At 39.1% G+C, this 13,075-nt stretch overlaps 1 protein-coding gene across 5 annotated transcripts in view; it reads left to right on the forward strand.

Annotated features, from left to right (window-relative positions):
• The window catches only part of KIF16B (kinesin family member 16B), a 139,910-nt gene that overhangs the window by 111,945 nt on the left and 14,890 nt on the right, over positions 1 to 13,075 (forward strand). For 2 of the 5 annotated variants that reach the window (XM_057423345.1, XM_057423346.1), the window contains one exon: positions 11,309 to 11,392. The exons of 1 other annotated variant lie outside the window; for it this stretch is intronic. In XM_057423345.1, coding sequence (XP_057279328.1) covers positions 11,309 to 11,392 — 84 coding nt within the window. Of the gene's footprint in view, positions 1 to 2,186; positions 2,251 to 3,143; positions 3,225 to 11,308; positions 11,393 to 13,075 lie in introns of those variants that run through there. 2 more of the 5 variants (XM_057423348.1, XM_057423349.1) reach the window with 2 other exon arrangements.

Below are 13,075 nucleotides of genomic sequence, written 5' to 3' on the forward strand. Positions count from 1 at the left end.
GGATAGTAGCAAAACCAGTCTTGTTTCAACTGTGCTGTCTGTTGCATGTTTTCCTTTTACATTTAGGTGTATTACTGATAGAACTGATGATGAACACTGCATATCCTAGTCTTCTTATGTCTTTTTTGGAAAAAAAATTGCAGCAAAGCTTTAGCAGTATTTTAAATCCATAAATCACTCACTGTACATTCAAATCTACCTCCAATTTTATTTTCATTTTTAAATTGGAGAATAAATAAGAATACCTTTACTTTTAAGCTCAGTTCAATTTTGGGTAATAGCAGTATTGTTAAAGTAATTGCAAACTGCTGTATTGTAGGGTTTTGTTTACATATGTAGACTAGCATAATTTCCGTTCTGATTGTACCTGGAGGCTCTTAAGTGCTATAACTCATTCTAAGGATGCTGTAAAAAAGATTTCCTGTGGTCCTAGAGCTTTTCTTGCTTTCCTGGGTTACTAAAGTTTGTGTAGGAGCAGCATCTCTTGTATGCAGGCTCAGTGGTGTAGTTCTTGCTGGGGACAAATATTCTAGCCTTCTAGAATGCATCTGGCAGACAGTAAATGTGAAGTTTACTGTCACGTAAATGTAATCCAAACTCAAATACTTGCAATAGTTAAGCACATCCCTGTTTTCTCCCTTGCCCCAAATAATGATGTTGACTTCAATACCATGGTGTTTTGATCAAGTGTGTCTTTCAGTTTTCTTGTATGCGTACTATATAATTGGATCTTGCTTTCTAAGCATTGACCTTCAAGTGCTTGATCAAGAAATTTTATTATACTTGGAAGCAAATATCTATTCTCCACCACCATGACGACCCTAGGATCTCAAGAGCAGTAAATAGGGTATTGCTCATGAAACTGATCATAACAGGGTTATTTCTGGCCCCCATAGTTGCTTCTTCTGTCCTGCAGAATCAAAATCCTTGGCCAAGCAAACTCCTGAGAATATATCTTTTCAGCTTATTACATTTAATTAGTTAGCTGTTGTTTTAAGCTTTACTTAGGGACAACAGTGATAGTGGGAGAAAAATCCCAAGTTTGTGTGAGGCTTACAGCTATTTTTTAATCCTGTGATAAAGTGACTAGTTCTACAATATCTCTACGACTAGATGTAAGTGAAAATTTATATGTAACCTATGTGACTATCCATCACTGTTACTGTTGGAAGGGGGACTAAGTAGTTCCTTTTAATCTTCCCATTTGTGTACTCGGACTGCATTTTCTCTAGTTTTATCATTTGAAATGATGCAGAAGGCTGGCTAACTTCTCCATGTAATCAGTCCGGTTTGTTAAGAGAGTTGCTGCTTTGTATCTGTAACAAATCAAACTTAGCGGCATACTGCATGTTTGTTTGCAGGTGTATTTCTCTCTGACAGCTGTTCTTTAAGACCCTGAGATCTGCCATTAATTTTGAGCAATCAGAAAGGCATCCATCTAGTGAGCAGTAGAAATTATTGCTGCTCTTTGATGAGTTTCATTATTAGCATTTCTCAAAGGCAAGGGTGGCTGAAATTTATGGCATCAGTTGGGCTCATGAGATGGGGATGTTTCATAAATGCTGCCAGATGTCACTGAGATGAGCTTGTATGCAACAAGCAGATCTTTTTGGGAAGAGCTGTGAAAGCTGCTATGGTGAATTCTCCTCTCTCAACCTATTTCTGTTGCTTAAATCAAATGGTACTGTGACTTCTTGGTGTGCAATCTAAGTGGCATGGTAGCAAACGTGGCATTGGCAGGAATGCAGTACAAATGGTGCCTGCTGTGTGGCCCACCTTGTTCTGTTGCAGAGACGCTTCCATAACCTTGCTATAAATCCCAGAAGATAATGAATCAAAACCCAAATCATTTTTGAAAGAAAAATAAACCCTGGAAAGAGCACCAAAAAATTCCCTTTTCACCTTCTTTTTGAGAAGTGGGATTTGAGCCACACATTGATAAAGATTGATTAATGTGTTGAGCTTTGGAGACTTGACCTTGCAAACCCAGCAGTTGTCATTTCTGTAAAGAAATAACCAAGCACTGTGACACGAAACTAAATGAAAAAAATTAATGTTTAGCTTGCAAAATCATGAGCTAAAAGCATAGATAGTATGTGTTAAACTTGTCCATAGACTCTCTAGGTCAGCACGTGCCCTTGTCCTACACCGTGGTCTGCCATGCAGTACTGGGTTTCTTTCCCCAGAGACTTCTATCCTGGGGCAAGGGATAGATGAGCAAAGGAGCAAAATCATGGCTGCAAGGACATGGTATGTTACAATTTTTTCATGCTTATTTTCCAAGTGTATTTAATTATTTTAATTTGGATTTGTCTGGTTTATGTGTGAGATAATTATATCCTTTGGGTTGGTGTGTGCAGTTTCTGCACCATTTTATTCTGCCTTTCTGCAACCTGCATAGAGAACTTAATATATTTGCTTTGCTGTCTGGGCCAGTTTTTGTTGCTCTTTCCTTGGTTGATAATCCTGAGCTATGCAAGTAGTGGTTTATACTTAGAAAGATGCCCTGGCTATGTTAGTTTCCCATTTTCATAAGAGAGATTAAACTCCCAAGCCTGCATAATTTTATAGAACTGTGAAAGGTTTGCATGAATTTGATATCTCCTATTGCTCATTTTTATAGTTATTCTGTATTTAAATGCTATCATACTGCTTATAATGAGCAAAACTATGAAGTAATTTGTCAAATATTGGATTGACCATAGTTTATGGCTCCATTTTGGTATGTTATTATTCCAACTAGTCTCAAAATTACTTTAAGGGAAAGAAAAACACCCCTGTAATGAAGGTAACTTCTTTGGCTGCAGTCAATTTGATTTTTCTCAATAGCAAGAGGCAGACTAAATAGAGGTAAAATAGCGCAATAAAGTGTGGACTCCCCGTCTCACCATAGCTACAGAAATGCTTGTTGAGTCTAGGTCAGCCCGCTTTTTAAAAGGAGAAACTTGGATATGAGAACTCTCAACCCTTTTTGATAATTACAGGTGATTGCTTGATAGGCATATGGGCCCAGTTCAAAGACAGTGAGGCACGGTTAGTGAAATGCAAAAGAAATATTTGGTGTCCAGTGCTACATGGTAATTTTGCATCGTAAGAGGTTAACAGGAGCTGAATTTCTTTTTTGTGTTCTTATCGCTCTTCAGTGACAGAAAAAGTTGTAATGTTCTTTGGAGAAACAATTATGCCTGTCTGAGGAAGCTGACTGGTGAACGTGCTAGGAAGATATTAAAAGTTCTAAGAGAGTTACCTGGAGTTAGAGACAGGAGAGCTGTGAGACCTTGTGCATCATGAGAAGAATTGGTGAATATGGAGGAGATGACCTGTGGGGGTTAGTTGCAGCATCCAGACTTTAATGGGACTCACAATAGAACTGCATATGCTTATGGGAGGAGATGGAAGTGCTTGTGCCTTGTTGCATGTCTTAGTGCCGGTATTGCAGGGGAATGATGTAGATGAGGTACCTATTTTTATATATAGGTGATGCTGCAGAGTATCAAGTAGGAAAAAGGCAGGCAATTATAGTTAGTCTGAGTACAGTATGAAGCTGCAGTATTGTTTGCCTGGCAGGCTAACCCTACCAGGGTCTCCAGTACACTCTGGCTTCTATGGGATGTGTTCTAGAGGGAACCTTCGCTCACCAGGTTGCCTGCACTAGGGGCCTGCAAAAAGCAACATGCAAACCAGGAGTTCCTGCTGCCAGCCAGAAATGCAAATGTTAAATCAGTTCTGCGGGCAGGTAAAACTTTGGCATAGAGCAAAAAGGATGGATAGTCGGACGAGAAGAGCATTCTGGTGTACATGGGGCAAAGCAGGTTCCTGTCTGAGAAAAGGTTATTCTGTAAAGGGATGAGAAGCCAAGTTGTGGTATAATTGTACTCAGGAGATACCAGAAAAGAAACAGACAAACAAAAAACGCCCACAAACCCAAAACAAAACAAATTCCCCCAAAACAAAACTCCAGTGCATCACTCTGCAATATGATCTTTCGTGTATTTGTCAAAAGGGAGTTACTTGCGGGCTGATTTATTTAGGATTTTTCAGAGTAGACTCCCTCAAGGAAGGAGGGAGATGCTTGTTCCTTTGTGTGTGTTTGCCTGACATCCAGGCACTGCAGGCTGTAGCGGCAAGGAGAGACAACACAGAAAGCTGGAAGCCTGCAACTCTGATGGATTCGCAGAGACACCAGGGATGAGCCTAGAGCAGATTTTCTGGTCTCAGAAACACTACGAAGACCTGGGGGACAGGGGCTGGAGCAGAGTCTACTCAAGGACAGTGAAGAGCTGACTGTGTTAGCCTGGACTTGGGGACCTTCTGCAGGGGCACTGTGTGTAGAAGGAAGGTCATGTACAACCTTTTTCCAGTTCTGTTTCCTGGTCACTCGGGTTTTCTTTAGTTTAGGAGGTTAATTATCCTTGTTTGTTATAATAAATTGTGGCTTTTATTGCTGTTAAAAGCTGTTCAGTCTTCTCCAAGGAAATAGAAGAAGAAAAGTAGATGGCAAAGTGAATATCCATGAAAGAATCCCCTGGATAAGTTGATAATGGAAAATATTGTCTTTAATCTTTTTTTGTCCTCTGGGGGACACCTACCTATAGGGTACACATCAGGGAAGCACTGGAGGGTTTACATAATGGAGGACTGTGTTGCTAATTTTTAAAGGAGAATAGGTTTGGAGTATTAGAATCATAGAATCATAAAATAGTTAGGGTTGGAAAGGACCTTAAGATCATCCAGTTCCAACCCCCCCTGGCCATGGTCAGGGACACCTCACACTAAACCATGTCACCCAAGGCTCTGTCCAACCTGGCCTTGAACCCCGCCAGGGATGGAGCATTCACAGCTTCCCTGGGCAACCCATTCCAGTGCCTCACCACCCTTACAGTAACAAATTTCTTCCTTATCTCCAATCTAAACTTCCCCTGTTTCAGTTTGAACCCGTTACCTCTTGTCCTACCACTGCAGTCCCTAATGAAGAGACCCTCCCCAGCATCCTTATAGGCCCCCTTCAGATACTGGAAGGCTGCTATGATGTCTTCATTCAGTCATATTTGGAAAAGCAACATTTGAACTTTAGTTTGATCTGTATTACCTGAAAATGTGACTAAGGTGGTTTTAAGTTATTTTGTTGGTTTCTTTTTTAGTGGGTAGTATATGCTCAAATTATTTATCTTTAATCTCTGATTTTTATCTACTTTATAAATAAAGTAACATTTAATCTGTTCGTTGAGTTAACTTTTTCCCTTTGCCTAAAGGTCTTATGAAATTGTGTAGAAAAGGTGGTTTATTTCAGACAAAATCTTAGTAAAATATAGAAGTTAAGCTTTTTTTTTTTTTTACTTTTTTTGTCAAATCCCTAAATATTTAGTGCACGTTCCTAGTTAAGAGTACCGCTTTTGTCCAATTTCTTTAAACTCTGGGAGTCTTAGTACATCTTGAGAAGTTGAGGCTTAAGTTACTTTGTTTAAACTTCAAAAACTAAAAGTAGGACAGTTTTTTCTTTCATTACTCACTGCAAAATCAAGTCAGGTGCAGCCACACTGGCTGCAAAACCATGCCACATTCTTCTCTTTGATTTTTCTCATCTGTGACAGAGATTTCTGGTACAAAGGATCAAAAGTCAGACATGCCTTTTGAAAAATGAGAAAATTCAGGGTTGTAAAAGTAACATGAGAGTTAAAGAAGACTGACTTTTTAATAGTTAGCATTTCCTTAATTTTCTTTTTTTCCCTCTTTCCCCCCATTTAAATATATCAAAACACTGAAGCACAAAGAGAATTTGGGATGAAAGATTAAAGATGACTCAGCCTCCATCAATGTCTGCCCTGTTTTTCTTCTTATAAAAAAAAATCTTTTACCATATTGTAGGCACTAAAACACAGAATTTTGCCCATCAGAAATAATGAGATGTTTCAATCCTGTAGATTTTTGCTTGATGTTGGAAAATGACACTTTTTTAATGTTTAGGGAGCATAACGTTTGGAACTATTTCATGCTTCAGAAGTGACAAGCCTATATGACTATATTATGTGGTATTTTACTTTGGTCCACTACATATTTAAATATCTTTTGCAAAGTACAGTACAAGGCTTTTTATTAACATGTTATATTCTGCTGTACCATAAAACCGTACCATAAAACCCCTGAACTGAATTCAGTCCAGCAGGTCCTTAGCAAACTTCAGTTAATGTCAGTGAAGAGTCTCCAACTGAATATAATGGAAACTAAAGGACACCCTTCTCAAATACTGATGATTTCATTTTCTGAAGGTCCTGAAGTGAGGGTGCACTCTGTCCTAGGCTGAGCCTTTCATGGTATTGGAGCCTTCATTTGCATTCTCTTGGTTTCCAAAAGGCCAGTCTCCAAATTTGCGTCTCTTCCTGAGGATCAGTAGTTGAGGGCTATGAAGATGTATGGTTTCACTGTAAAAGGGTATGCTTCCATACAGATATTGTTAGGTATATGCTGTTTCCAGAAGTAGGTGGATCCTAAGGTCAGAAAGTTGCATGTATGATAAAAGAGGGGACTAAAGAAAGGGTCATTTCCTGTTCTGCCATCTATTCTTACCAGCATTAAAAACCTGCAGATAACCGTGTTAAAACCAGTCCCTTGGCTGAAATGTGAGAGGTGTACAGGAATCCATTAAGCTGTTTAAAATTTACTAGAATAACACTTGCTAGGTTTGAAGCACCTTCCCCTTGAGGACTGGAGCTAGTACTGTCTAAGCTTGATCGTACTAATCTCACAAATACTGTAGTATGGTAAGTAAGCATCATTTCTTACAGATAAGGCTGCTGAGACACAGACAAATAGCATACCCCCACGTAATACAAGACCTAGAAATAAAACACAGTCTTTATTTATTATAAAGAAATTAGGGAGTAAATTGCAAATGACTGTTTGCCTCTCTTTAAGACTGCTACTGCCTAGCAACGATTGCCAGATAGGATAAACATCATTAACAGTAGAAAGTTTAATGTCTGAAAGACATTAGGAGTGCTGACGTGTGGTCTTGAGGTGTTTCTGTACTATTTTAAGATACTATCTGACTTTCCATTTTGGGTCTACGAGTAGTCCCAGCCTTGGCCACAGTATGTATAGGCATGTGTGTGCACGCTCCTATGTATAGAATGGAATATGTATTGCCACGATGCTTATAATGAAGTATAGTAGGGAAATGCTTCTGCAGCCAAAATAAAAATTAGAAATCTTGCATGCTACATACAGGAAATCATTCAAGCTCTCTCTTCCTGCCAGGCTGGGGAATATGCCTCTTAATTTCCCCTGACAGAAAACACATCACCTCATCAGCAACACTAGAAAACAACAAAACATCCCTGCTGAAAAAGACCGACTGCCAAATGCTTCCATTGCTACTGCAGCAAGGGGTACAGGGAGAGGAGGGGCGTGCTTCAGACCTGTCAGGGGAGTAGAATAATTTACCTGTAGAGTCCCACCATTGCACGTTGTGTTGCTGCAAAATGCTGATCTCATAGTCAAGGTGTGACCTTTGAAGAACTAATTTGAGCCGGAGGGTACACAGCTATTTAACTCTAACAGAATAATTTATAGTCCTGAATCTGGATAGTGTGAAATTCTCTTTCAGTGTTTGAGCCAAAGCAAGCATCTTGATGCAAAATCTACACCTGCAGATCTCTGATATATTTAAGTGATGGAACAAATGCAGCTCGGTCACATACTGTGCTGTGTGCATTAGTGATAATCTCATCTGAAGTTGTTGTGCAGTTTCTTAAAGGTGTTGTAGCAGTAGTAATAACAAAATTTGAATTTATTGAAATATTTGCTGCTGCAATTTGACTTAAATGAGTGTTTTAGATAACCCTCAGCATTCTTGGGAATCGTTGCATTTCTGAGTCATATAATTACATTCAGAGTCTGTATGTCAAATAATACATCAGGACAAAGAGCCTTTATAGACCGTTGTAACGTCATTGCTTCAGTATATTTATATTGCTGGGCTTTTGTTTTTTCTTTTATAAACCAGAATTATGACGGGATGAGAACATTTTATCATCACTCTGTGTATTTGTGGAACTCTTACACCAGCATATTTCTCCCCACACTAAAGGAATACCTTTATAAATCAGAGTGACAGAGATCAGTGGTGTGTGTGTGTGTATATATATATATATATATATGCACACTACCTCTGCTAAATATACTAATATTGTATTTTTATATAAACATACTACAATGGATCAGCTTCCTATTACAGTGAAATTACACAGTCACATAGAGGACTGCATAAGTCACATTCCCGCATGAATGGTTCCAGTTCTCATGTTGCAAAGATGATTTTCAAGCTGTGAACTGGGTGGAAACTGTTGCTGTCATGTCTGCATTAAGTGTTCGGACAGCCTGAAACTAAAGCCTGGAGAGTTTTGAATGTCTCTCTTTTCATTTTGGTGGGGATTAGACTCTTGGCATGTAGTGAAATAGAACACATTGGAATAATTCAGGGTTTCCAAGAGCTGCTGAAGTGATGAAATCTATGGCTGGAAGATTTTCTGTCATATAGCTGGGTGGTCATCTGTGACAGGAATGGTCTCCATTTGTTATTTGTGAGGTGAACAGCTGCCAGTTATTTAACGAAAAGAGCAACCAGAGGATCCTTGGTAAAAGAGTGGAACAGAGAAATGTTCCAGCAGGCCACAGGTTCTGCGCCTTCTGTATCCAGCTCTGTAGAGGTGGTGACTGCAGCAGGTGATTAGACCTTTGTAATGTACCCTCTGCAGGATGCAAAATCCTCCCAGGCTGCATGTATGTACGTATAAGTGTATTTTGTGTGCACGTATGTGTATTACAAACATAAGTAACATACATATGTGGGCCAAATATGGTTTGGCACATTGGCATTCTGAACTGGTTGGAGGTTTTTATTATATATCATTCTCTATGTCAATAGTGTTCAGATCCAGGTCCTGACCAGCAGTGAAATTATGATTTTCATTTAGGTACATGTTGTGACTTTGAACATTTCAGAGCTGAGCTTACTGGTTGAGGCATTTCTCTTGTATATTAAATTTATGACTGTAATAATGGTCTTTCATTGGCTTGGTTTCAAAGGTTTGTGCATCATAGTGATTTGGGAGTGAAGAAATATTAAAACTCTGTGAGTAGCTCCTTTGGTTTCAGTGAGTTTAGGAAAACTTACTGGCTTTAGAAAATGCAGCTGTTTTTCTCCTAAGATGTATGCAGAAAGCTAACAGATTAGGAAAGCGACTGGCCTGTCCCAAAGTGTTGTACAATCAGTCCCCATAAGCCTGTTAAAATCAAACTTAATTCAGATAAAGAATTCAGTCCTGATTTTAGCTGTAAATCCCTTGCTTTGCCTTTACAGAGCATGTCTGAGGACGTTGTAGCAGTTGTTTTTTTATTTGTGCCAATTGTTTTTTAAGAGACCCTATTTTAAAATTTTATCATGAAAGTATTCATTAGGAAATAAATGTCAGAACAATTCCCTCAGAGCCAGGAGGGATTGCGGTGGTAGCTGGTTCATCTGCTTCTTGCTGGTAATGACATGGTGCAGTCCTGTTTAATGAAATATAATTTCTGCAGGGGCGGGGTTTTGAAGTCCTTGAAGATATTAGCCCTTATAATCCTATATAGGGTAAGGAGTGAGTAATGCAGTGAAAATAAGTCCCAAGGACATAATTATAGGAAACTGTTTGGTTGTGGACTGCTTGTCCTGCCAACATGAAGAAGCAGGCACACTGAGAAGGACACGGTTAGAGAAATTTGAGGAATATAATTGGGGTGTGCTGGCGAGACTGACAGAGAGCAGGCATCTCTTCTGTCTCCTCTGGTGCTTCACATCACTTTATGTCACTTATTTGAAGATGTCTAGGCATTTCTTTAAAATTGTCTCTGTTGGACTTGAACCAGAGAATGGGAATAAATTATTTGTATTGCAGAATTCCTCTGCATTTTAAAGATGCTTACATTCAATGTTAATAATGGAGCTCCTCATTTAATTCAGTATATTGCTGCTCCTTGTAACCAGCTGTAAATTCTCCGCAGTCCTGTATGTGCTGATATACTAGAAAATGATGTATCTTGTTTATTAGTTCAATATCATCAAATAGCCAGGAGAATTCATGCAGGAGGCATTTCTACACAGGGCTTTTGCCTGCAAAACAACTCCAGCAATGCCAATGGGAGGCTGCACATTTCTGTCTCATACAGTGAGAGCTAGGAAGAAATAGGTTTTGATGTACCTTCAAGTGCTAACACAAACTGCGTGGAGAGGACTTGCTTTCTTCTGCGTTGTTCCCAGCAGCACTGGCTTAGCAAACCAAGTTCACCGGTAATTGTTACCAACTCTTTACTCTTTTTGTGTATTTTCCAGGTACAGCTGGCAGGAATTTGTTCAAGCATTTTATTTGTTGGTGTACAAGAAAGACAGGCAGTTATTTTATGTTCTGTCTTACCAGTATAGCTTGCCACGGTTCTTACAGGATGAAAAAGAAATGAGAAGATAACTTTGAACACCTTTGTGGAAGAACTCCTGAAAGGACAGATCTGAATAGCTGTTTTTAGGAGTTGTGCTGCTGCCTCATTTTCAGTGAGATACATGGGATTTTGCCTGCTCATGGGGATTCTCTTCAGAAATTAAAGCTATCACTTCCAGCGTGGATACACATTTGAATGTGATTGAGCTACAGTTGCGTTACAGCTCAAGAAGTCCCACTTCCCATTATCTTTGCTGTTGTCTCAGCATAGGTGCATGCTCTTAGCCTGTCCCTGTTGTGAAGGAAGAAATTGTAGCTCAAGACACAACAAAAGGTTGCTTGGGTCTGGCTCAGGTGTCAGCTGGAGTCCAGCAATGCCATCTTCCACACCATAACTTCAGTGATAGTGCTTAGATCCAGTGATCTTACATTTGCAATACGACATAAGAAAAGACGAATTTCACAGCAGTACAGTTGGAGACCACAGTTTTTAAGAGTCTCAAAGCAGTCTTTTAAGATCTTTCTCACTTCCTAGTGGGTGCTGTCACATCAGATTCAATTGGCACCTTTGTAATCGTTATGAGGGCAAACGGTGGCAGTCTGATTCCTAAATTCACTTCCTGTCTCTCACTGGTGACAAAATACATACTTAGCAGTACTACAGACCAGATCGTAATAACATCAGTAGAAATGTGTAATGTGATATATGCTAATAGCGTATGGTGTAGCTCATGAATATTTGGCATTTTCTTCTTCCCAGTTGCTTCGAAGTTTAAAGAGAATTTTTCTCATTTGAGCCTGTCACTTCTGATACCGATTCATCCTTTAATGTCTTCCAGCTTGCCACTTTAGAATTCCCCCCAAAGAAGCTCTTTGGAAACAAGGATGAACGAGTGATTGCAGAACGACGGAGTCACTTAGAGGTAATGCCAACTTTTTAACAGGCTTCTGCAGGGTATTTAGGTGGAGAATTCTCTGCTTGACCACCAGAAACCATTTCCATATGGTCAAAGCTAAATAGCCTGCTTGTAAGTATCCAGTTACTTGCTGCCTCGTTTAACACAGGAGATGGCAGCAGTAGGTTGCAAAGTAATGAAACATGCCTTAACAAAAGAAATTAATCCTAGTCTATGAAAAAATCCATCTCTTCAGAGATATTCATAGGAGGTATGCTTATTTAGGGGGGAAAGGTTGTGGGTGAGGTTAAGTGTTCACTGTAGACAGATGGTCTCTGTTAAAGACAAGATTAAAAAAAAATATTGCTACTTTAAATGCAGTTTGTTAGCTGAAGATTTACTATTTTATCATAGTTACTATATCCAAATATGACAGAAGGAAAGCAATATTTAGGCATCTTTGAGCTTTATTTTGTAACCCAGCTTTCTGAGTGTTTTGGGTTTCTTTTCCCTTTTGATTAATTTTAAAAAGTAATTTTATTGTGGACAAGGTTACTGAGTTAATGAGGATTTGTGGGGTTTTCTCGTTGTTCTGCAGTGCTGTGTGAGTGACATAATTTTAACTCCCATCACACATTAGGTCTTCAAATTTCTATGTTAATGAATGTGTTATTGCAGCCCAGGGGCAGGAGGTGGGGTTTTGGGAAAGAAGAGGTGTGAACAAAGACTAAGCCATACGCCCTGCAACTCTGTTGTAGCCACATGGGGATTACCTGATCATGCAAGTCATTACAAATTATATTCTTTGTAGAGCTAAAGTAGCATTAAGTAGGGATTTAGAGAAATTAATATAAAAGTAGATAGCTTCCAACTGGAATCTTTTCTTGCATGTTTTGATTTTTTTTCTATGTACTTCACCTTTTCTTTGATCTGCCAACAAAACATCCTCCCACTGACTTTTGATGTGAGGCTGTCTCACATGTACCAAATGTAATGTGGGGTATTTTGCTTCATGTCCTCTATAGAAGGCATAAAGGCATGGCCATGTTCCAGTCTAGTACTCAGTTTGCATATTTTTGTACCAGTTAGAGATTTAATCCGTTAATCTTTCTGACCTTTCATTTATTTACTAACAGATTTTATTGTAATGTTTCTAGATGATAAAACTGCTGTGTATAGCAATGCTTTAATCATGGTGTTATGGTACTTACAGCTCTCTGTATAGCCAGATTTTTAGCTTAAAATTAAATTGTATGTCTTTAAATTAAGTCATTAAAACTTCATTGCCTTCATATATTTTGCAAACATAATAATATGACCACTGTTCACATGAGTGTGTTTTGCCATATGCCACCAGATAGCACGGTTGGCCATGCCACCCAGTAATCCTGACAAATCAGTTAGTGTTGGAGAAACTGAAGGTACCCTGTGGCCCAAGGGAAAGTTAGATAAAGAGGATAAGGAGCCAAACAAATGTTACCATCCTTGCCATGAGGAATTTGACACAGCAAGCTGATCGATACTCCATTATGTCTGGATCCCTAATCATTGTATTTTCTTTTCACTGTATATTTTGCAGTGGTTTGATGTGGCTTTGCCAGCGGCATGAGAGTTTCAGCTAACATAGCTGCAGCCTTCTTGGTGGAGGGTGAGAGAAACCACCTAAGTATTCATGGTTTCCAAAGTCATGTAATGCTTTGAAGGCTTAAA

This window comes from Pezoporus wallicus, unplaced genomic scaffold (genome assembly GCF_028554395.1).
Source record: "Pezoporus wallicus isolate ANWC-B61680 ecotype Strahan unplaced genomic scaffold, APGP_CSIRO_Pwel_v1 contig_4191, whole genome shotgun sequence".
Classification (NCBI taxonomy): Eukaryota; Metazoa; Chordata; class Aves; order Psittaciformes; family Psittacidae; genus Pezoporus; species Pezoporus wallicus.